Here is a 24,665-nt window from a genome sequence, read left to right on the forward strand (position 1 = left end):
CATAATGTTTCAGAGATGGAGATGAACATTCAATGAAGTAAAGGATTTCCAGTCGTTCTTGATGAAAAGGTCAGAACTCAACAGAAAATTTGATCTTCAAACGCAGGTATCAAGAGAGGCATTAAAAGGTAAACAAGAGGAAAAAAAAAAAACATGTTACATAGTATGGGAAAACTCTTTACATCCCCGTAAGGGAGGATGATACTTGTTCATCTTGAGACTTGTATATTTATTATGAAATGTAAAAGGGATATACATAGATAGAGGGAGTGGGTATAAAATAAATGATGTGATGATAACAAATGTGGTTTAAAGGTGGGATGGGATTGTAATGGGAGATGTGAAAAGGAGGAGGCAGAAAGAAAAAAAAATAAATTCCATCACAGGAAGAGGCACAAATATATTTTAAAGTAGAAGGAAAGAGAGGAGGAAGATCAGTATTATTTGAGAGGTATTTTCATTTGATGGGATTCAAGGAGAGTGCAACAAACTCAGGTAAGTAAAGAATTAAAACTAGTTCTATAGGCAGGAAGAGGGGAATGGGGAAAGAAAAGGAAGGGGAGGCTAAAAGGTAGGGAAGAAGTAGTAAGGGAAAGGGGGATTAAAAGGAAGACAGGATAAAATAAGGGAGGGAAGACTGAGGGAGGCAGTGGTCAAAAACTGAAACTGTATTGGGGAGGGAAAGGGAGAACCAAAAACATAAGCAAAGAAAAAGGAGATGGCAAGAAAGACAAAAAATAGTAATCATAACTGTGAATGTGAATGGAATGAACTCTCCCATAAAACAGAGACAGATACAGAATGGGTTAAAAACCATAATCCAAAAATATTTTGCTTACAAGAAGCACATTTGAAAAGGAGAGATACACATAGAGTAAAGATAAAAGATTGGAGCACAATTTACTGTGCAGCAGCTGATGTAAAAAATAAGCAGCGGTAGCAATACTAATCTCTGACAAAGCAAAAGCAGAAATAAGTCTAATCAAAAGAGATAAGAAAGGAAATTATATCCTGCTAAAAGGCAACATAGACAACAAAGCAAATTCATTACTAAAGATATATGCTCCAAGTGGTATAGCATCCAAATTCTTAGAGGAGAAGTTAAGGAAGTTACAGGAAGAAATAGGGAGCAAAACTATACTGAAGGGAGACTTAAACTTCCTACTTTCTGAACTTGATAAATCTAACCTCAAAATAAACAAGGAAGAAGTTAAAAACTTGGGAAAAGGTTGATATGTTGATATGATAGATATCTGGAGAAAATTGTTTGGGGATAGAAAAGAATACACATTTTCTTTTTTTAAAATTAATTTATTTAACTTTTAACATTCATTTTCACAAAATTTTTGGTTCCAAATTTTCTCCCCATTTATCCCCTCCCCCCACTGCAAAACATCGAGCATTCTGATTGCCTCTATCACCAATCTGCCCTCTCTTCTATCATCCCTCCCTTCCCTTGTCTCCATCTTCTCTTTTATCCTGTAGGGCCAGATAATTTTATGTACCCCATTACTTGTATTTCTTATTTCCTAGTAGCAAGAATAGTATTCGACAGTTGTTCCTATAACTTTGAGTTCAAACTTCTCTTCATCCCTCACTGCCCACCCATTCTTTTTGGGAAGGCAAGCAATTCAATATAGGCCATATCTGTGTAGTTTTGCAAATGACTTCCATGATAGATGTGTTGTGTAAGACTAACTATATTTCCCTCCATCCTATCCTGCCCCCCATTGCTTCTATTCTCTCTTTGGATCCTGTCCCTCCCCAAGAGTGTTGATTTCAAATTGCTCCCTCCTCCCATTGCCCTCCCTTCCATCATCCCCCCCACCCTGTTTATCGCCTTCTCCCTACTTTCCTGTATTGTAAGATACGTTTTCATACGAAAATGAGTGTGTATTTTGTTGCTTCCTTGAGTCAAGTGTGATGAGAGCAAACTTCATGTTTTTCTCTCACCTCCCCTCTTCTTCCCTCCACTAAAAAGTCTTTTGCCTGCCTCTTTTATGAGAGATAATTTGTCCCATTCCATTTCTCCCTTTCTCCTCCCGATATATTTCTCTCTCACCCCTTAATTTCATTTTTTTAAAGAAATGATCCCATCCTATTCCATTCACTCTGTGCTCTCTGTCTCTGTGTGTGCGTGCGTGCCCATGTGCATGTGTGTATATGTGTGTGTATGTAATCCCACCAACTACCCAGATACTGAAAAGCTTCAAGAGTTACAAATATTGTCTTTCCGTGTACGAATGTAAACAGTTCAATTTTAGTAAAGTCCCTTATGACTTCTCTTTGCTCTTTACCTTTTCATGCTCCTCTTCATTCTTGTGTTTGAAAGTCAAATTTTCTTTTCAGCTCTGGTCTTTTCATCAAGAATGCTTGAAAGTCCTTGATTTCATTAAAAGACAATTTTTTCCCCTGAAGTATTCTACTCAGTTTTGCTGGGTAGGTGATTTTTGGTTTTAGTCCTAGTTCCTTTGACTTCTGGAATATCCTATTCCACGCCCTTCGATCCCTTGATGTAGAAGCTGCTAGATCTTGTGTTATCCTGATTGTATTTCCACAATACTTGAATTGTTTCTTTCTAGCTGCTTGAAATATTTTCTCCTTGACCAGGGAACTCTGGAATTTGGCCACAATGTTCCTAGGAGTTTCTCTTTTTGGATCTCTTTCAGGTGGTGATCAGTGGATTCCTTGAATACTTATTTTGCCCTCTGGTTCTAGAATCTCAGGGCAGTTTTCCTTGATAATTTCATGAAAGATGATGTCTAGGATCTTTTTTTTGATCATGACTTTCAGGAAGTCCTATAATTTTTAAATTGTCTCTCGGATCTATTTTCGAGGTCAGTTGTTTTTCCAATGAGATATTTCACATTATCTTCCATTTTTCCATTCTTTTGGGGTTTTGTTTTGTGATTTCTTGGTTTCTCATAAAGTCATTAGCCTCCACCTGTTACATTCTAATTTTGAAAGAACTATTTTCTTCAGTGAGCTTTTGAACCTCCTTTTCCGTTTGGCTAATTCTGATTTTTAAAACATTCTTCTCCTCATTGCCATTTTGAATCTCTTTAGCCAATTGCGTTAGCCTATTTTTCAAGGTGTTACTTTCTTCAGCATTTTTTTGGGTCTCCTTTAGCAAAGTGTTGACCTGCTTTTCATGCTTTTCTTGCATCTCTCTGATTTCTCTTCCCAGTTTTTCCTCCACCTCTCTAACTTGATTTTCAAAATCCTTTTTGAGCTCTTCCATGGCCTGAGCCCACGGAATATATATTTTGGATGTTTGTGATACAGAAGCCTTGACTTCTGTGTCTTTCGCTTATGGTAAGCATTGTTCTTCCTCATTTGAAAGGATGGGAGGAGATATCTGTTCCCCAAGAAAGTAACCTTCTATGGTCTTATTTTTCCCCCTTTTCTGGGCATTTTCCCAACCAGTGACTTGACTTCTGAGTTTCCTCTCCACACCCACCTCGCCTCCAGATCTGCCCAGCTAGTACTTGGGGGCTGAGATTCAAATGCTGCTTCCCAGCCTCAGTTCTTTCAGTGGGGGCTGGGCTGCTATTCAGTGTGAGATTAAGTTCAGGTGCTCAGGTGGGGGCAGAGAAGCCACATTTAGGGGCTCAGTTCCCTCAGGGGGTTTACGTGGAGACCTTCAATAATGGACTCGAGCTCCTGCCTGCTCTGAGAGCCCTGTCTGCTTCTGCCTCTGCTGCTGCCTCCTGGGGGGCCTGAGTTATGGAGACACCCATCTCCCCTCTTGGCAAGCTGATAAGACACCCTCACTGACCTTTGGGGCCTGTGGGTGGAGGTACCTGTGTGGCCACTGGAGATTTTGTCCCTGAAGCCTGCTTGGATCTGCTCCCCTAGGTGCCTCAAGGCCAAGGCAGGGCTGGGCTCTATTCCATGTTTGGTGCCCCGGACATTTCCTGTCAATTTATCAGGTGTCTCTGGAACAGATATCTCCTCCACTTCTTTGTTCTGTGGCTTCTGTTGCTCCAGAATTTGTTGGGAGTCCTTTACAGGTATTTTATGGGCTGTGGGTTAGGATTTAGCATATATGTGTCTTTCTACTCCACCATCTTGGCTCCTCCCCCTATAAAAAATTTTGCAGTAGCTCTCTTTGTGGTGGCAAAAACTGGAAATCAAGAGCACACCCATCAATTGGGGAATGGTTGAATAAATTGTTGTATATGAATGTAATGGAATACTATTTTACTGTAAGAAATGATGAAGGGCAAGCCTTCAGAGAGGCCTGGAAACACTTATATGAACTGATGCTGAGTGAAAGGAGTAGAACCAGGAGAATTTTATACTGAGCAACAACCACAGTGTGTGAAGCTTTTTCTGTTAGGGTTAGAACTTCATTGCAATGTAAGAACTTAAAAAATTCCCAATGGTCTGTTGAGGTAAAATGCCTTCCACGTCCAGGCAAAGATCTATGGAATTTGATCAGAGAATATAGCAGATCATTTTCTTTTGTATCATGTTTTGGTTTGTTTTATGATTTCTCCGATTCGTTTTAATTACTCCACGTAACATGACTAAGGTGAAAATATATTTAATAGGAATATATGTGTAGAACCTATATAAAATTGTATAACATCTCATGGAAGGAGTGGGGATGTAGCGGGGAGAGAAGGAGAAGCAGGGGAAAAAATTGTAGATATATGGAAAGTATTGTAGAACACTGAAGACAAATTTTGAAAAGTGATTTGTAAAAAAAAAAAAAAGATTAAAATGAAGGAGATGGAAGCTAATGACCTTATGAAAAGTCAAGAAATTATAAAGCAAAACCAAAGGAATTAAAAAATAGCAGACAATGTGAAATGTCTCATTGGAAAAACAATTGAGAAAATATTGCAAGCCTCCATAAAGAAACAATTTGAGTGTTGTGGAAATGCAATCAGTATAATACAAGATCTACCAGCTTCTATCTTAAGGGAATGAAGGGCTTTGAATATGATTTTCCAGAAGTCAAGGAAACAAGTATTAAAACCAAGAATCACCTAACCAGGAAAAGTGAGTGTAATATTTCAGGGCAAATAATAGATATTCAATGAAATAGAGGACTTTTAAGCATGCTTGGTGAAAAGACCAGAGCTCAGTAGAAAATTTGACTTTTTAACACAAGAATCAGGAGAAACGTGTAACGATAAGCAGGAAAGAGAAATCATAAGGGACTTATTAAAGTTGAACTGTTTCAATTCTTACAAAGAAAGATAACATTGGTAGTTATTGAGACTTTCTCCGTATTTAGGGAGGTGGAGTAAGTATATACATATAGACAGAGGGCACAAGATGAGTTGTAAGGAAGGGATGATATTTTAAAAATAAAATTAGAGGGTGAGAGAGGGTTATATTGGGAGGAAAAAGGGAAAAACGGAATGGAAATTTTTTCTCTCATAAAAAAGGCAAGAAAAAGCTTTTTGTAATGGAGGGGAAAAGGAGAGAGGTGAGAGGTAAAAAAAAATGAAGCTTATTCTCATCACATTTGGCTTAAGGAGGAAGTAATATGCACACTCAATTTGGTATGAAAATCTTTCTTACACTACAGGAAAATAGGGGAGAAGTGGGTAAGTGGGGTGTGGGGAGATGATAGAAGGGAGAGCAAATAGGAGGAGGAAGTAATTAGAAGTAAACACTTTTGGGGAGGGGCAAGGTCAAAAGAGATAATAGAATAAATGAGATTCAGGATAGAATGGAGGTAAATATAATCAGTCTTTCACAATATGACTTTTCTGGAAGCCTTTTGCGTAGCTACACATGTATAACATATATCGAATTCCTTACCTTCTCAGTGGGGATGGGTGGGGAGAGAGGAACGGAGAGAAGTTGGAACTCAAAGTTTTAAAAACAAACGTTAAAAATTGTTTTTACATGCAACTGGAAAACAAGAAATACAGGTAATATGGTACAGAAATCTATCTTGCTCTACGAGGAATAAAAGGAGGTGGGGATAAGGGAAGGGAGGAGTGTGATTGAAGGGAGGGCAGATTGGGGGAAGGGCTAATCAGAGTGCATGGTGTCGTGGGGTGGGGAGAGAGGACAGATGGAGAGAAAATTTGGAACTTGAAATCTTGTGGAAACGAATGTTGAAATCTAAAATAAATCATACACACACACATACACATACACACACACATATATAAAGTAATTGAAAAAAAAGAATTGTAAAGCACTTTACTAACATTTCATTTTGTCCTCACAAAAGCACTGTGAGGTAGGTAATCCAATTATCCACACCTTTACAGAGAAAGAAATTGAGGCTGATGAAATGATTTTTCTCAAGTTATATGGCTAAATGTCCACTTACTGGCTGGATTTGAACTCAGATGTTCCTGACTCAACGTCTAGATCTTTATCTGTGGGGTAGCCTAGGAGAACCTAGGATGACACTGCACTTATCTATGAAAAGAGAAAATGGGATTTTCTTTGAGTAGGTTTGATTTATATGCCTACTTTTCTGTTAATTCTTAGTTCACACATTGCTAAAGTCTAACTTACAGACTCTTAGGCAGACACCTGCTAGCATGGGAAATGGCTTCAACAATTTGTACATTCTTTGGCATTGCCTTTCTTTAGGAGTTGGATGTAAAATGATCTTTTCCAATCTAGTGACCACTGCTGAGTTTTCTAAATTGACTGACATATTTAGTTCAGCATTTTAACAGCATCATCTTTTAGGATTTTAAATTTCTCAGCTGGAATTCTGTCACTTTTACTAGCTTTATTGTTAGTAATTTCATAAGATCCACTTAACTTCATTCTCCAGGATATCTGGCTGTAGATCAGGAACTACACTATTGTGATTATTGGTGACGTTAAGATCTTTCTTGAATAGTTATCAGTACATTCTTCCCACTTCTTTTTTTTCCTTTGTTGCCTCTGTCAAGTTCCTACCATTTTTGTCTTTTATCATCGCCATTTTTTGCATGAAGTGTTTCCTTGATATTCTTGAAGAGATATGTCTTTCCAGTTTATTGTTTTCTTCTGTTTCGTTGTATTGTTGATTTAAAAAATCTTAGCACTCGTTGCTATTCTCTGAATTCTGCATTCAACTGGGTATATCTTTCCCTTTCTCCTTTATGTTTTGCTTTCCAACTTTCCTCACCTATTTATAAGGCCTAATTAGACACTCATTTTGCTTTCTTGATTTTCTTTTTCTATAGATGCTTTTTGTTGCTGGCTCCTGTAAATGCAAACTTCTGTACATGGTTCTTCAGGCACTCTGTCTACCAGATCCAATCCATTAAATCTGTCCATCATTTCCACTCCATATTCATAAAGGAGCAAGGTTCATGTGCTCCACCACGCAGTTCCTTCTTTTTCCCCTCCACTGTAAAAAATAAAATAAAATAAAATAAAAGCTCTTCCTTGCATGTGTCTTTTATATGAGATCATTTTCTCCATTCTACCTCTCCCTTTCCCATTTTGCTAGTGGACTCCTTTCTCCCTCGTTAATTTTGTTTTTATATGATGATCATGTTCAAAACACATCCTCTGTCATTGTATTCCCTTTCCAATCTTGATAATAATGAAAAAGATCTTAGAAATAACAAGTGTTATCTTCCCGTGTAGGAATATAGACAGTTTAGCTTTATTGAATCCCTTATGATATCTCTTTCCTGTTTACCTTTTGATACTTCTCTTGACTCTGGAGTTTAGAGGTCAAAATTTCTGATCACCTCTAATCTTTTCATCAGGAATGCTTGAAAGTTCTCTACTTCATTAAACATTCCTTCTTCCCAAAAAAGATTATGCTCATTTTTTTCTGAGTAGGTGATTTTTGGTTGTAATCCTACATCTTTTACCCTCTAGAACATCATTCCAAGACCTCTGAGCTTTTCATGGAGTAAATCCTAAATACTGTGTTATTCTGACTACTTTTCCATAATAATTGAATGTTTGCAATTTTTTCTCCTTGAATTGGGAGCTCTGGAACTTGTCAATAATACACCTGGAAGTTTTCATTTGTGGATTTCTTTCAGGCAGTGATTGGTAGACTTTCAATTTCTGTTTTGCCCTCTGATTCTAGAATATCAAGGCAGTTTTCTTTGATAATTTCTTGAGAGATGATGTGGTAGGCTCTATTTTTTGGTCATGGCTTTCAGGTAGTAAAATAATCCTTAATTTGTCTCTTCTGGATCTATTTTCCACGTCAGTTGTTTCTCCAATGAGATATTTCACATTTTCCTCAGTTTTTTTCATTCTTTTTGTTTTGCTTTGTTGTTTTTTAATGGCTCATAAAGTCATTACCTTACACTTGACCAATTCTACTTTTTAAAGAATATTTTTTCAGTGAGTTTGTGTATCTCTTTTTCCATTTGGCCAGTTCTGCTTTTTAAGGAGCTGTTTTCAGGGCCTTAGTTTTTGGAAAAAGATTTGTGTGCCAGATAAGACTCTGCAAAGTCACTAAGCAGCCCCCCAGCTTTGAAAACACAGATGCTAGTGCTTCCCTCTCTGTGAACTATGTATATGTGTAATAGTCAGACTGTTGAATTCCTGTTTGTTTGTTCTTTATTTCTTTTCTTGTATTTTTCTCTATTGGTGAATGTTAAATGTGCTTGATTAAAGAAGATTGTTAACTCTTCAAAAGTTGCTTTTCCTTTTAGAAAAGCAGATCTCAGAACCTGTGATGGCAGACCCCCTATGTATGTTGGGGTGCTTAATGTAACATTATGCTGATGAGGATGAGATCTGAATAATTAAAAGGAAACTATGTGGTTTTGCAGGAATAGGATAATTGTCTGTTGTTTCCCAGTTGTGGTGGCTATAGTTCTGTGGAAGGAGCCCCTGGTGGTGGGGATGGCTAGAGGCTGGGCTTCAGTGCATTATCCTGGCTCTGGACTGTGCTGGAGGAGTCAATGCCCTGAGATTGTATTGTACGCAGAACCTTGGAACTCGAGTGGAAAACTGAGTACTTCTCCATGCAGCAGAAGTGGAGAATGGCTTGTGTGCTGGACTTGGTGAGTTGAGCCCCAAAGAGCTGTATAATTTTTGGTCAAAAGAGATCAGGGACCCTGAGGAAAAATATCACTTCTCATCCCAAGGGAGTATGGAGTGATATGAAGGAACAGTATTGATTGTAATCCCTGGAGTTTAGGGGCTCTTTCTGGATAAGGACCGGAGTACAGACCATGAGAGCATTGACTACACCTCTCCATAGATCACACCACCTTGGAAGCACCAAAAACTTCCAAAACCCTCTAAAAATGGTAGTGTGAAAAAAACTAAAGTCTGAGAGAGTGCCTTTGCATTCTGGCAATAGAGCCCAACCTCAACATAAAAATCAAAATGAAGAAATAGTGTAGAAAAATGAACAAATAAGAAAAAAATTCTGACTACAAAAATGTACTATGGTAAAAGAGAAAATTAATACACAAATTCAGAAGTAGAGAATGAAGTCAAAATCGTAAAAAGAAAAAAAAATTGGACAGAAATCCAACAAGAATTTCTAAGATACCTTAAAAATGATTTTTAAAGTCAGATAGCACAGGTAAAGGATAATTTGGATAAAAAATGAGAGCAAAGAAAGAAAATTATGAACATGCAATTAAGAGGTTGGTAAAAGTGGCACAAAAATACTGAAGAAATGATATCTTAAATAACAGATTTGGTCATATTGAAAGAGAGGTAAAAATTTCGCTGATGTAAACAAGTCCTTTTTTGAAGCTTAATAATCTCCTTTAATCAAGCACATATATCATTCACCAATAGGGAAAAATACAAGAACAGAAATAAAGACCAACAAAAAGAATTCCAACTGTCTGACCATTACATACATACATAGTTAGCAGGGTGACCTGATAGCACCTACTTCACAGGGCTGCTATGAGTGTTGACATAAGTAAAACCTCTTGCATAGCTTAAATTGCTACCTAAGTTCTATTCATCGTCATCATCATCATCATCATCATCATCAATCTTTCACCACATAATTTCTCATGGGGTAACCAAAATTAAGAGATGTTCATTCCACTTGTGAAAACTCTTGTTGAAGACTACATGGGTTGGAACCAAGGAACACACCCAATGAATTATTCAAACTCTTTCTATTCCTGCATTCAGTACTTCACAGTGGTCCCATGCAATCAATTTCTAAAGAGTTGCCAGGTCCCCTTACCATCTCTCAGAGCTCCCAAACTGCTGCTGTTTCCATTGCCACTACTGAGTCCCACAACTATTGTTACATAACTGTAGGCTCTAGGCCTGCCTCCATTCCCATCTCACCGAGCTCTCTTTCTGACCTCCTAAGTTATCTTGAGATAGAAGAAAGGCTCACCCTAAACTTTAGTTGTCTCTGCAGCTCCAGAATTTGATTTGACGAATCACTATAAAGTGTTTGAAAGGGAATGTTAAGAAAGCCTGTCTGAGTGCTTTTTTTACTCTTCCATCTTGACTCTACTTCTGGAAGACTGTTTCAGATTTCTTTTTTAATATGTTGATCAGTTTTGTTACATTTCTGGATCTTCTATGACAGGAACTTTCTAGGTTGAAAATATTTATTTTTCTACCTGATTAGTCAATTCAGTTATTAAAATATTATTCAGATCTTCCTGCTTAGGATCACTCCTATCCTGGTAAATATGTGGACACTTTTGGCCCTAGAACATCCATGGTAGATAAAACGCCTTGAAGCATGGACCACAAAGTTCTTACCATAGCATGAAGTCCATTTTGTCAAAGGTTCCCTGTCAATGTCTTTGAATATTGGCAACAGAATATATGCTCCTTGAGAACAGGGGTATTTTTTTTTGGTTTGTATAGCAAGAAATTCACACAGTGATTGGAACATAATACATGTTTAATGCATATGCCTAGTTAGATTGATGTAAATCCTTTTTATTTTGATTCCAACAAGTTCACTTTAGGCAATATTACTATTGACTCTATTGTTATAATCCCTATTTGATAGTTAAGCAAACTGAGGCAAATAGAATTTAAATAACTTTCCCATGGTCACACAGCTACTGTGACATTTGCCTGAAGCAGAATATGAATTCAAGTCTTAGTGATTCTGGGACCAAGACTTCTGCATCTCCTGCTATTAAAAAGGAACACTCTCTGACATTAAAATATTTGAAAAGGGCATATAACCTGAAGACCAAAAACAAGTATACAGTCTCTAAATATATAAACAGTTGGAGTGACCTTCAAAGAAGGAAAGTTTGAAAAAAGATGACAATCAAGGGAGACTCTGAAAGTAACAATGGGAAAATGGAGTATACTGACCTTGCTTATTGATTTGATGCATCCATTGCATAAGAAGGACCATCTTCCTGTGGAAGGTGTCCAATAAGGGGGTGTCTTCCATAAGACCAAGTTTTTATGAGAAATAAAGGACTTAGTTTTATAAAGAAGGTGAGATCAACAAGAGAGGAAAAAATCTTAGATGGACAAAAGTTTATTATCAAAGGAAATAACGGTTCCAGAAGTTGCAGTTGAAAAGGATAACTGAGAAGGTTGAGGATTGTGACTAACCTAGATGAATAGTGGTAACAAGTTAGGGTATTTATTGCCTCAGTGGCAGTAGGATATGAGAGTTAGGGATGTATCAGAAGTGTCAATGGAAATTTAGAGCCAGTTATTGAAATCAGAGGTTTGAAAATCAACAAAATATATTAATATATCTGTGCAGAGTCCACTCCCATCTCAGGTCAGTTCTGAAAAAAAGGCCTTATCTAGTCAACTTTGAAATGGGACTCTCTAGACGTGGAATTATTTTACGTTCCTTGGCTCAAACCCATACAGTCTCCAACAACAGTTCTCACAGCTGGAATGAACACCCTTTATTTGGCTTATCTCAGGAGAAAAATGTGAAGTGAAAGAATAAGCAGAAGAAGAAAAAGAAGAGGAAAAAGAAGTAGAGGAAGCAGAAGATGATGTTGATAGTGATGATGATGATGATGATGTAAATTGCATTTACGTAGTAATTTAAGATATGCAAAAGCTTTATTTATGTCAATCCTCACAATCCTTTAAGGTAAGTCCTGTTATTTTCCCTGTTATCAATGAAGAAATTGAATCTGATAGGTTAATTGACTTAATTAATATCACACATCTAGCAAGTGTATAAAGCAAGATTTAATCTCGGATCTTTCTAATGCTTAGTTGAGGGGGGATATTGAGTTATATCAAGAAAGAGGAGAAAGAAACGAGGCCAGGCAGTATATACTTAACAATATTGACCCCAAATAGTTCTTTTCTGACTGGAAAATGGGGAATATTTGCCAATGTATAAGGAAGGGCAAGTTGAGGTGTAAGATACACGTTCCCTGAGTAGATCAATTCAGTGAGATAAAGATGGGATGTCTCCTAGAATGATGGAACCTAGAATGAATTAATTTCAATTACATAAACTTACATGATATTTGGTATGATAAAACTGGTTCTAAAAAAGGGTCATATCAACCATGAATATGTTTATAATTCTCTCAATCCTTGTCTTCATGTTCAGTGGAAATAAAATTAGTGACAATGAGATTGTATGATCTTCTCGATCAGATTTATTTTAAGAAAAAAATTTCCCTTTAGTATTTGGCTCCAATGAGGTAATTTTGATTACTTAATGATGTAAGTTTGCAAATATCACTCCACAACCTTTGAAATGCTAGAAATTGCAATTTGTTGTTCATTAGTTTTATCTATGTTTAACTGTTTTCCTGTATTTTATCTTTTGCCCTCTAGAATCAAAGGCTATTGATAATATCATCACCATGCATACATTTTGATCAATTTGGTAAAATAATAAGGATGGTTTCTTTTAATTTAACAATGACATTTAACTTTATCTCAGAAGAAGGTGATTCTTAGGTATGACTTTGCCTTGAGGATCACCAAACTAAAGAAAACAAGCATTAGTAACAGATTTTTTTCTCAAATTGTGTATTTTATGACTAGGTTCTACAGACAACTTATAATTACAGCTAAATAGATTTAAAAAACCAAATTAAAGACATTCTGTGCTTAACATTATAAGGACTAAGAGAAGAAGTATAAAGGATTACATTTACCTAATTGTTTCTGAGTGGGTGAAAACCACTCTAAAATGACATCAACAATCCATACATTTCTTGTTGTGGCCAATATTGATTGCTCTTTCTTCTCCCCCTTAAAAAAATCCCATTTTCTTCTTAGCTGAGAAGGTTAGAGGTAGTGATTCTGTTACTTTTTTTCCATTAATCAAAAGTCACTTTAATTTGACAAACTAAGCATAATCACCAACAATTTTTAAGATGCCAGCTGTGATAAAGGTCAAGTGAAAGACCTCAGTCAAGCAAACAACAAGCATTTATTAGATGTGCTCTGTGTATCAAGCAGTGTACCCAGTGCCAGAGACAGAGAGACAAAAATGAAATAGTCCCTGAAGCTTAAATTCTTTGCTGAAGTTCAGGATGAATACAGACACGAAATCAACTCCATCTGTGCCACATAGAAGAAAAGTCTAGTAATCTAAAGATCTCTCAATTTAGATGAATTTCTCTGGAAGCATGAAAACAATACATTATGGAGCATTACTCAAGGAGATGGAGAAATTAAATTTCCATGGTAAGACACTCATTTGATTTATTCAATTATTTATTATACTTTATAGCATAATAATGAATAATATGCTAACGAAGAATAAAAATAAGTTATTCATTAATTTGATTATAAAGACTCTAATTTTGTCTATTATTCAATTTTGTATGATAACTTTAATTTGCAAATCAAGAACCTGGAATTGAATGGAACATGCTGGCAGCTACTGATTGGGACACTGAGATGCATAAAATATGAATCCGCTACTTACAAAGATCTTACAAATTCCATCTAGAACTCACATACTGTCTTTTAAATCTTCTCAAGGAAACTTTCATTTCTTTGTTTCTAAATGTATAAATAGCTGGATTCAAGAGAGGTGTGATGACTGAGTAAAACACAGCAAGAAATTTGTCCACTGATGTTATGTTAAGTGGCCACACATAAATGAAGATGCAGGGACCAAAGAATAATATCACGACCGTGATATGAGCAGTGCAAGTGGAGAGTGCCTTGGATGCCCCATCTTTGGAGTAGTGGCGGACTGTGAGTAAGATGTAAGTATAGGAGATCAATAAGAGAATGCATATCATACCAAGAACACCACTTTCAGAATTCATCAGTATTCCCAGGGAATAGGTATCAGTGCAGGCAAGCTGAATCACTAATGGGATGTCACAGAAAAAACTGTTCACTACTCTAGGGCCACAGAAAGGCAGCTCCAAAATCATAACCAATTGACTCACAGAGTGCACAAATCCAGTGGTCCATGAGATCATTACAAGCCAAATGCATCTTCTTTGGCTCATGATGGTTGTGTAGTGGAGTGGCTTGCATATGGCTACATAACGGTCATAGGCCATGGCCACAAGAAGCACCATCTCACCCCCTCCAACAAAATGTACAAAGAGGATTTGACACATGCAGCCCCCAAAGGAGATGGTTTTGTTTTCCTTGAGTAAGTCTGTGATCATCTTTGGCGTAGTGACTGAGGAAAGCCACAAATCAACAAAAGAAAGATTGGCCAACAGGAAGTACATAGGAGAATGCAGATGAGAGTCAATGATAACTAAAACCATAATAAAGATATTACCTATAACAATTACCAGGTAGAGCACAAAAATCAAAATAAAAAAGAAAATCTGAAGTTCCCATGAATCACAAAGGCCCAAAAGCACAAATTCAGACACTGCAGAATGATTTGCTTCAGCCATTCATTCAAGCCTTTATTATAAGCCTCCTGGAGAAAATGAGAAAAATAGTTACTAGAATGTCAAAGAGCTTAATCCTATAACTTTAGTTCTCAAATAAATATTCTCCCACATAAATATGAAACCACATCTTATGTCCACTTATCCACTCTTGCAATAATATATATGGCAATATGATTTGAAAGGATATGAGTTCCCAACCCATATCAGATGCACATATCCTAAGGGAAAATGAATATCTGGTCAATGGGGCATGTGGAATATTTGAAAAAAATAACTATATTATCATATTGAAGTATTCCAGAATTAATTCTCTTAACTGGAAAAAATGTGGATGAAGAAGGAATGGTAAAAAGGTGGAGGTAGGGTGGGAAAGGGATAACCCCTAAAAAAAAAAAGAGACAATTGAGGGAAAGCTAATCAAAACTAGGTGAATGAGGTCTGAATAAGACTCCATTCTCTTAATGAGATAGAAAATATAAAATAAACAGCAAATTCCACCTAGGGAAAAATGATCTGATTGTTTAAATAATCAGAGTCTCTGAAATGTAATTTAACCAATGAAGTTGAATGTTTGGCTTAAACTTAGAAAAGGATACCACATTCTTAATATTTTTTTTTAAAAAATGCTCCATGGAATTTTCAATAGATATGTAAAAAAGGTATCTCTGTGAATCAGGATCATCAATCCTGTTCTGAAGTAAATCAAAGGCACAATGGACTCTGGAGTGTGAACTTCATATACAGATGTTCAAAAACAATACTGAGAATAAAACTGTTGGTTTGTAAGAAATAAAATCATGGTTCACAGTAATTTATTTAACTGTGTTCTGACAAATGTTTAGCAAGTTTATTATATGAAATTTATATAGTAATAAAATATTGTATTTTATCAATGTTAAGTTTCAATTCATAAAATTTAATTTTATGAATAATTAATATATTAATTTTGTCCCATTACTTTTCCTTTCTTATTGAATGGAAATATATGAAAGTTTGGTAAAAGCCAAAAGCTACTAAAAAAAGAAAAACAAGAACTCTTCAGAACATAAACAATTGAGAAATCCCTGAAGTAGATGATGTCTCAAATATCCCACCTATATTCAATATTCAATAATTTTGTTATTCCAAATGCAGACCAATAAGAGAAGTCAATAATCAGATTTGGCAAGAAGAACTACAAAGAAAATCCTAAGCAAATCCAAAATAAGTGACTTAATCCAACATCTTAATCAGAGAATTCTAAAATGCAATCTGAGGCTTCAGAATGGTAATAGTTGTATCCACTTGTCTGGCTCATAGCAGGCACTTAATAAATAATCTTTAATGGATTACCTAGAATAAAATACTGATATGATACTGAAATGATTTCAACTGGGTTCAGAACAATTAAAATAAATCATTAAATGAAATTCTAAGATTTAATTGACCTAATTCAATAACAGTTTGATATGAGTAGGAAATTTCAGAAACAGAGGAGCTCGGAATACTTATTTTATTACTTACTGTTTGTGTGACATTAGCTTGGTCCAATGAAATTGGAAATTGATATTTCCTTAGCTGGAAGACACCATAGTTAGAATAAAGAATCTTAAATTTGCTTCAGGTTCAAATGATATGATGCTGTGGTGATATTTTGATATGTGAGAGGAGAAACTGTGCCTCCACTACCCAGTGAAATGGACTAAACTTCTCATTTAAAAGTAGACAGTACTCAGTACCTTAAGATCTAATGACTACATATTTTCACTCTAGACAAACTTGAGAAACATTATCGCAAGTCATTTAACCTATTAGGGCTTCAGGAAATGCTCTAAGACGTAAACTGACAGCAAGTGCCAATCTATACTGTTCATAAGGACGGGGAGTTCTTGGATCAATTAAATCTCAGGAGGTCTGCACCAAAAAGAAAACAAAAGGCTATCCAAGCATTCACAAAGGAAGATAAATTAACCTCAACTATGTCTTCTTTAGCTATTGGAACCCTATGTTTTTACTGTCCTTTACCTTCACTGCATCATTATTTCCATCAACTCTATTTCCATTCTTTCAACCAATAGGCTTTCTTTCTTAAGACCAAGTTGACTGACATCAGTTCAAACTCATTCAAGTTACACTCTTCAACATTTAGCACAGTGTCTGGTAAATAATAAATGACTATAAATGTTTGTCGAATGATTGATTGATTGAAACTCTCTTAGGTGGTATGAAAAGCACTGGAAAATCATGCCATCACTGTTCATCACATTATCAATAATCTCGGATCATAACGATAAAGGGCAAAGTGATGACTGACAGTTTTGTATAATTTCTCAAGATAAAGGACAGAAAGATTTTTCATCTCTCATCTACTCTCTTTCCAGAATCTTCAGTCTTTTGCTAAAGTGAGAAGACTAATTCAAACAATCACATTCACAGTATTAAATCAGTTCCATCTGACATTTTTAAAAAGGAAGTTTCATTATTATAAGAAATGGACTTCTTGTCACTAAGAGAGTCCATTAAGGGGCTCAGGGAATTTTGTACTGACTGAAGGGAAAATTTTTATACTTGAAGACTTCAAATCTCACCAAAAATATATTCTCCAGTTGATATAAGGTTGAAGGAATTTTTAGGTTAAAAAAATGCTGTGACATAAATCTCCTGAGAGAAAGGAATTATTTTGATTATAAATGCTTGTTATGTGATGTATAAGGGGTTCTCATAATGGGAAGATTTTCAATCATGGCATTTTGGAGATTGAAGAAATCAGAGGTGTTATAAGGAATTTTAATCCTAATTCTCCAAATCCTCCTTTTACAAGCATGGAAACTAGGACCCAGAGAAGTGATGGAATTTGCCCAACATCACATATAAAGTGATGGGACTGGAACTCATATTTAGTTTTCCTATTGCATAATCTAGAGCTCTTTCCACCCAAGTTCATTGTTTTGTCCCTTGTCATAATTTTCAATACTTCCAATAAGATGGACAAAATTTAGTATTCTTAGCAAATTAATATAGAAATGGATTTTAGAGAGTCAATGTTTCACTTAATTAAGAAAACTAATTGTTTTTAAGTTGTATGGGGACTCCTAATATTTAAGATTTGGAATATTTAACAATTGTATTTATTCCTTAAAACAAGTCCCTGGAATAATTTTGTGTTCAGCACAGCAGCCTGGTACGCAGTAGGTACTTAATAAATGTTCATTGATTAAATGTTGGTAAAATTACTTGACAGTATTTTCTAATTCCATTTCTAATAATCAAGCTAAATATACTAAAATCTATAGTACTATTGAATACTGAAAATAATTGGGAATATTAAAAAATGTTGAAATCCATATTACCAAGTTCCTCTGAAAATATCCCCTCATTAATATTTTTCTTTAATCTAGGCTATCCTTAAGGATACTCATGCATTTGGAGGAGAAAAAATTTGTTTTCTGGTGTCATACTAATTCAAGTCAGAAAAATTGAGAAAATAGAAAGAAAACAATTAATAACTATAAGGCACTTTTTTCCTTTAATTCCTGCACTTGGATAGATACTAAAGATTAAGTCAATAAATAAGCATTTCCATTAAAGTATAATTTTTAAAAAAGATGATTGCACAGGAAACTACAAATCTGCTACATACAATTTGCTGTTCCTTTCAAATATATAATAAATTTATCAAATGAATTATTTTCTTTCTTTCATCCCCCAACAAATAAACACACACACACACATGCACACACACACACACACACACACGCACATGCAAACACACTCTAGAGATGTACTTCCATTCAGAAGAATTTATTAAAAATTGGGAGATAGCATCTCTTGGCTTTGATTTCTTCATTCACAGTATTGGTGTGGAGATAAAAAGGAAATGGAAGAAATAAAGGCCTCCTAGCTCTATAAATCTGTGATTATATAAAATTATGCTATATTTTCAAATATACTAGGTCTTCTGGGAGTGCAAAAAATAAATTTGCTCTCAAAGTGATCAGTAATTTCCATTCCTTTTCTTTCACTGCTTTCGTTAAAATGGGATTGTTTAAAAATCTAATAAGGAAAAAATGAATCTACCTCCTTAATCCTGGGCAGACTAGGTAAATCCCAGTGAAGAGACGAGTCTCTTTGTGCTACCTGGCATGGTTAATTTTACAATTTTGTGAATACAAACAAAACTCTTCCTTTCCCGCACTTAAAAAAAAGATGAAACCTTTGCAAGTAGGAAAGTAGAAAAAGGAAAGGAAGGAAAGGAAAGGAAAGGAAAGGAAAGGAAAGGAAAGGAAAGGAAAGGAAAGGAAAGGAAAGGAAAGGAAAGGAAAGGAAAGGAAAGGAAAGGAAAGGAAAGGAAAATGAACCAAGCTTCTCTTCTCCTCTGTTATTGTATTTTTGTTCCATTTCATATGATAAATGTTCTAAAACTCTTTCCTGTGTCCCTGGTAAGAGAGGATGAGAGAAGGGGGAAAATCATAGAGGTAGAAAAATAACAGAAACGACTTACTGTATGCAGTCTCTCAGCTAGTGATTTCTCATTTGGTTACACGTTTGTGGAAAATAATGGGCATCTAGTTTTTCCAGTAGAAACAATTTATCTTTGAATGACCATCATGCTTGGTTTAGTAGAATATATCATATTCACTTCGAGACAGTAATATATTCCCTGTGGTAAGTCAGGGAACTTCCCACATTGTATTCTGTGCAGAGCAGGGCATAAAGTGGATGGTAAAGTTTCATTTTGTATAGTCCTCTGAGACCTCTTTATACCTAACATTCCTTAGGATTGTCTGGGAAATTATCTCTCAAAATTCAAGACCAATAACAACTAAATATAAATAGAAAGTCCCCAAACAAGCAATAATTTAAGAAGTTCTTTCCCTGAATGCTTTCTTCTGTATTTTGTCCCTCGAATGTAATTGTTCCACATCTCCCATTTACTAGAATTTCTCTCTTCCTTCAACACATCACTCACATGCAATCTCCTTCAAAAAGACTTTCTTGCTCATCACTACCTTTCTACAAAAGTTGAAAGAATGGTTTGTTTTCTAAAATTCCTTATATTACCGTTAAAAATGTTTTATACTTATCACATTATACTGGCAGTACAAATGTCATATTCCTTTCTCCAACTAGTAAGATTCATCAGGGTAGTGAGAGTAGAGGGTTTCTCTATTCATATTTGTATCCTCAGTGCAGAGCATGAGATACGATTCATAGTGTTGATTTTTTTGTGACTTTTCATATAATATGATGTTGTGGCATATATGACTGCAAAAGATTAGAAGATTATGTGGAACAGATTTTATACGAGGCAAACTGACAATCTCCAGTGGGTGAACCTGTCTATGAAGTGATAATTGGTCTCATGCCAACTATTACTTAGAGATGATAGGACAGTTTGTGTGTCAAAATTGCCTGCATTACCCTGAGCACAAACCTGAAAATAACTAATCTCTTCACTTTATAACATAATTAGTATTAGTTTAAGGGATTTATTTAAGAATTTATTTAAGGGAATTCAATATCACTGAATACTACTTTTTCTCCAAATCTCTTCTAAGTAAAATGTATTTTTCAATGTGTTTTAGTTATCTCCTGTGTTTTTTTACTAAGTGCATTCTAAATGCTATGTATTGGAATGGAACATACATTTTAAGATACAATGATTTGGGTTGTACTTTTTGTAACATAAGAATATAATTCCATAAATTTTTGAAGGCTGTGAGATTTGAAAATCTATGAAGGTTTACCATTGCCCCAACTTTGAAAAGGATGTTTTCAGCTTGAGAAACAATTTGGGAACCAGGCCAGAAAATAAAGCCAATCTTGGAGAGTGTTTTGATTGCTAAGGGGGTAGGGATGTTGATGATGGTATCTAAAGTCTTGGGAATAGTAGCGTGTCCCAGACCACAAGAACTGCTTCCAATCAAGCCTAACACCACTACCATCGAGGGGAGAAATCATTATGGAAGAGGAGCCACCTTTCTCACCTTCACTGGAAACAATTAATGACCAACAGATAAGCAGAAAAGTCTCAGGAATGGCAGCATCACCAGACTTTCAATCCTCCTTCAAGGCAAGGGCTCCTGGTGGTCATTTTGGGAAACTACTCCTGTGGCAATGTGGCCAACTACCCCCACAAACTGCCATTCACTTTTCCTCCATATAGGAAGCAAACTAGCCTAGATGAAACAGCATGGCATCTAGAGAAGAAGACAGGAAATCAAACTAATACCAATACTTTGATCACTATCTCCCCTTGCATCTTGAAAGAGACAACACAGAACATATAATGCAAGAGTCTTTGGGATACCCACTGTTCTAGTCCAATGCCTGTATCCATCATCATGGAAAGGAAACCCTGTGGACATGCGGTTTCATAACTTTCCTGCAGGTGGTACAGCCACAGCTACTGAAGACCCAGAGAAGAAAATTCTTAACACCAAAGTCTTTGGCACTATGAAATAATTCAGCATCAAAACTGATAGGATTTTCATCAGTGTAAATGACATCAATTTATTATCCATCATCAATCTATTTTTATTCAGTCTTCAGGAGATATAGAGCCATTAATACACCAGGGTCCCAGAAGAAGTGAGTGCTCATTATGATTATGTACCTGGATAACATTCTGGGGAGAACTATGTATTAATAAACAACATACTATAATACTGTATAAGTTTGAATTTAATTAAAGTCAAAGTGATGGAGAAATATATAAAGGATACTAATTTTGGTTCCTACATAACAAATAGGGGTTTAATCACAGCAGAATAAGGCAAGGTCCAATTCACTGTGAAGGGAACATGTCCAAGAGGAAGACTGAATCAAAGCAGTGTCCAAAAAGGACTGTTACCTGATTTCTTTTGTTTCTTCAGCTTAGTGGTCACATTGGCTTAAAATCTAGGGTACAGCTGAAAACATGATAGATTGGTGAAAGTTGGAGTGCTACATAGATAGTCAAGCATATTTTTTCACTACCTCCCCTCCTATGGCTCCCAAATAGGATGTAAGAAGGACAGGATTTATAATTTCTCCTTTTATTTGTGAGAGACTTTACCTTTCACTTTCCCCATTTATAAGTATAAAAGAATTACCACAGTAATATTTTCATGTCAAAGATACTCTCCTTGAATATTGCCCATCTGTATTACCTTTAACTTCAATTCATTTTGATTCAATTAAGCACATATTCATTAAATATGTTCTTGTGTAAATCAATCTGCTAGCTTTTGCTGTCTTCTAGCTGTTAAAGCTATTAAGTTCCAGTCACAGCCTCCCCTTTCCCTTGAAGAGTAGAGTAACTACAACAATAAGAACAAAATACGGAGGAGTGCCCGCTATCACAGGTTCTTAAATCTGCATTCATAAAATGTAAGGCAACTTTTGAGGGGTTAACAATCACTTTAATCAAGTATATGTATCAATCCTTTACCCAAGCACATATATTATTCAGCTCAGGAGAGTCAGTGCCCTGAACTTCAAGGAAAACATAGAAAAATTAAAGATCAGCAGACAAGGCTTCTGCTGCCTAAATTCAATAGACACCTGGACCCCAACTATCTGACCATGGTTACCAGAGAGGGAAGCAGGACATCTGGGTTCTCAAAGCTAGGGGTCTTCTTAGCAGCTTCCCAGAGTTCTCCTCTGGCACTCAAACCTTGGTACTAAAAATGAAGCCCCAAAGTTAAATTTCAGTTCAGAGTATTTATACCCTTTTTTAGAGCCGGAGGGCACCACAACCCTTTGATCCAGTGCCTCAATAAAAACAAAGCAAAATAAAACAAAAAAAGATACTTGGGACCCTCTTAGAAATCTTTCCTAATCAAACTCACCTTAATGAGAAGGCCCATTAATGTGGAGGGGGAAGAAAACCCTTTAATCACATTGAAATAATTACCAATACAAATATATATATATATACTGTTTCTAGTTAAAGAAACTTGTTTCTATACTTTACTCCTAGTAAAGACTCTTGATTGATAAAGGCAAGTTTCAATCAGAGGCACTTGATTATACCAAAACAAAAACAGCAAAAGATCCTATTTTACTAGCCATTAGAGTAACATGGAGTAACTTCACATGACCATGGGAACTTCATATGTCCCTGAAATTGCATTGTTTCCAAGCAGCTTATTTTAGTATAAATAAAGTCACAGATACTGTATGTTAGCAATCCAACTCACCTTCCCAGAAGACACACAAAACTTCTCAGGATTTCCCTAAGAAATATGTAGGGTCATCCTCTGCTATACGCCCAAATAACTAGCCTAAAATCATGCATGCTAGATGAACTAGAAAGTTTTCAGGTCAAGTGCAACTAGCTCAGCTATTTTATTCATTCCTTACTTGCCTTCCAACTATTTCTCTGATTCCTCTCTGACTTACGGTCTCTCTATTAAACTTTCTTCCTTTAGTAATCTGGTGTAAAAATATCCATAGAATTTCAGAGAAATAAACAACCTTAAAAACAACCTAGTTCAAAAGTTGTAGTCTCATTCAATGGCCCTCAGATCATAATTACAAGCAAATTATAAAACAAGGAGATATATGCTCAACAAAAGTGTTTGACACTGAGATAAGGGAACTCTAGCATAGAATCCTGGTTGATGAAAGATTACCTGAGCACAAGAAGGTGGCATTTTCTAGATACATTTAAGCTGGACGGCACTGTGTGATTTCATGAATCCCTAGAAAAATTCAAAGCCCCTTGAAAGATATCTATTATCATTTAAAGGAATTGCCCATCTATATTAGACCAAGTGGATGAATAATACCCATTATCCAAGGGTAGAAGAAGTCATCTAATATTACCAAATCATTTTACAGGTGAGATAACTGAGGCTCAGAGTGACCTAAATTACTTCCCTAACATCGTTGAAAAGAGAAGCTAGATATGTTACTCAAATTTACACATCTAATTATGGACAAAGCTAACAAGATAAATCTACGAATCTCAATCCAGTGCATTTTTTGCATCTTGTAAAAATAAATAAATGCTTTCTGACTTAAATACAGTATTTTTAAGTCTATAAATGAGATATTTTTATTCCTTCTGATATATTTAACAAAATTCTCACCACAATTTAAAATGTGTCACTTCACCACAGAAAGCTTTGAATTAGTACAAATGTCATCATTGTCATCATCATTCCATTATTCCCATCATTTCTATGGGATTTGCATAAAAATGGTTCAAGCATCAATCTTATTATTACATATTTAATGTCCTGTGTTTGTATTTAATGGTCTTTTTTAATTTTTTTGTTCTGTAGACTATGGTATGGGTGTAATTAATAACTGCTTTTTTTTGAATGAATAAATGTTGAGGTATGAATCCATCATCTGTAGATACACTAAAAGCATCTTTGGGAAAGCTCCATTAGAAGACAGGATAACAATGATAATATATGTCTTGTCCAATTTCCATATGGTTCTGGGGTTGTTTTTTTGCTACCTCTCTATTTTTTGAAAACTTTTCCTGCCATATAGTTTAAAGATTATAAACATTCAACATTATGACATTATGAAATGTTGTTAAATATTTTGTTTTATGCACAAGAATGTGATAGAGCCAGCTCCATACGGCTTGTAGGACCTAATTTTTAAATCATCAATGTGAGCATTTACACTTTTCAAATCAGAAACTGCTACCAATCAAACATTGATTGATTGTTCTGTTGATTGTTGTGATTTAAGTGATGGAGAAAATGTTAACAATGCAGATTAAAGTAAAAGTAGAGTCATGGATATGTTGTTGTTCTTCTTGTTATTGTTGCTTTTGTCATTTTGTTTGAGTTGGGTGTTAAGAATTTTCCTGACTATACATTATTTTTATTTATTTTTATTTTGTGAATTTTATTCTTAATTTTCCTTTTCATTACTATGATCCAAAATGAAGTTTCTCTAATTTTAAAAGAACTTAAAAGGACGTCATATGAAATGATGAAACTTCATTGCTTA

General features: G+C 35.5%; 1 protein-coding gene across 1 annotated transcript; it reads right to left on the reverse strand.

The window, feature by feature from the left end:
• Positions 1–13,790: 13,790 nt before the first annotated feature.
• Positions 13,791–14,726, reverse strand: LOC140513298 (olfactory receptor 4F4-like). The gene has a single exon (XM_072622883.1). The coding sequence runs from the start codon at positions 14,724–14,726 to the stop codon at positions 13,791–13,793; it is 936 nt and encodes a 311-aa protein (XP_072478984.1).
• Positions 14,727–24,665: the final 9,939 nt, after the last annotated feature.

Source organism: Notamacropus eugenii, chromosome 7 (assembly GCF_028372415.1).
Source record: "Notamacropus eugenii isolate mMacEug1 chromosome 7, mMacEug1.pri_v2, whole genome shotgun sequence".
Classification (NCBI taxonomy): Eukaryota; Metazoa; Chordata; class Mammalia; order Diprotodontia; family Macropodidae; genus Notamacropus; species Notamacropus eugenii.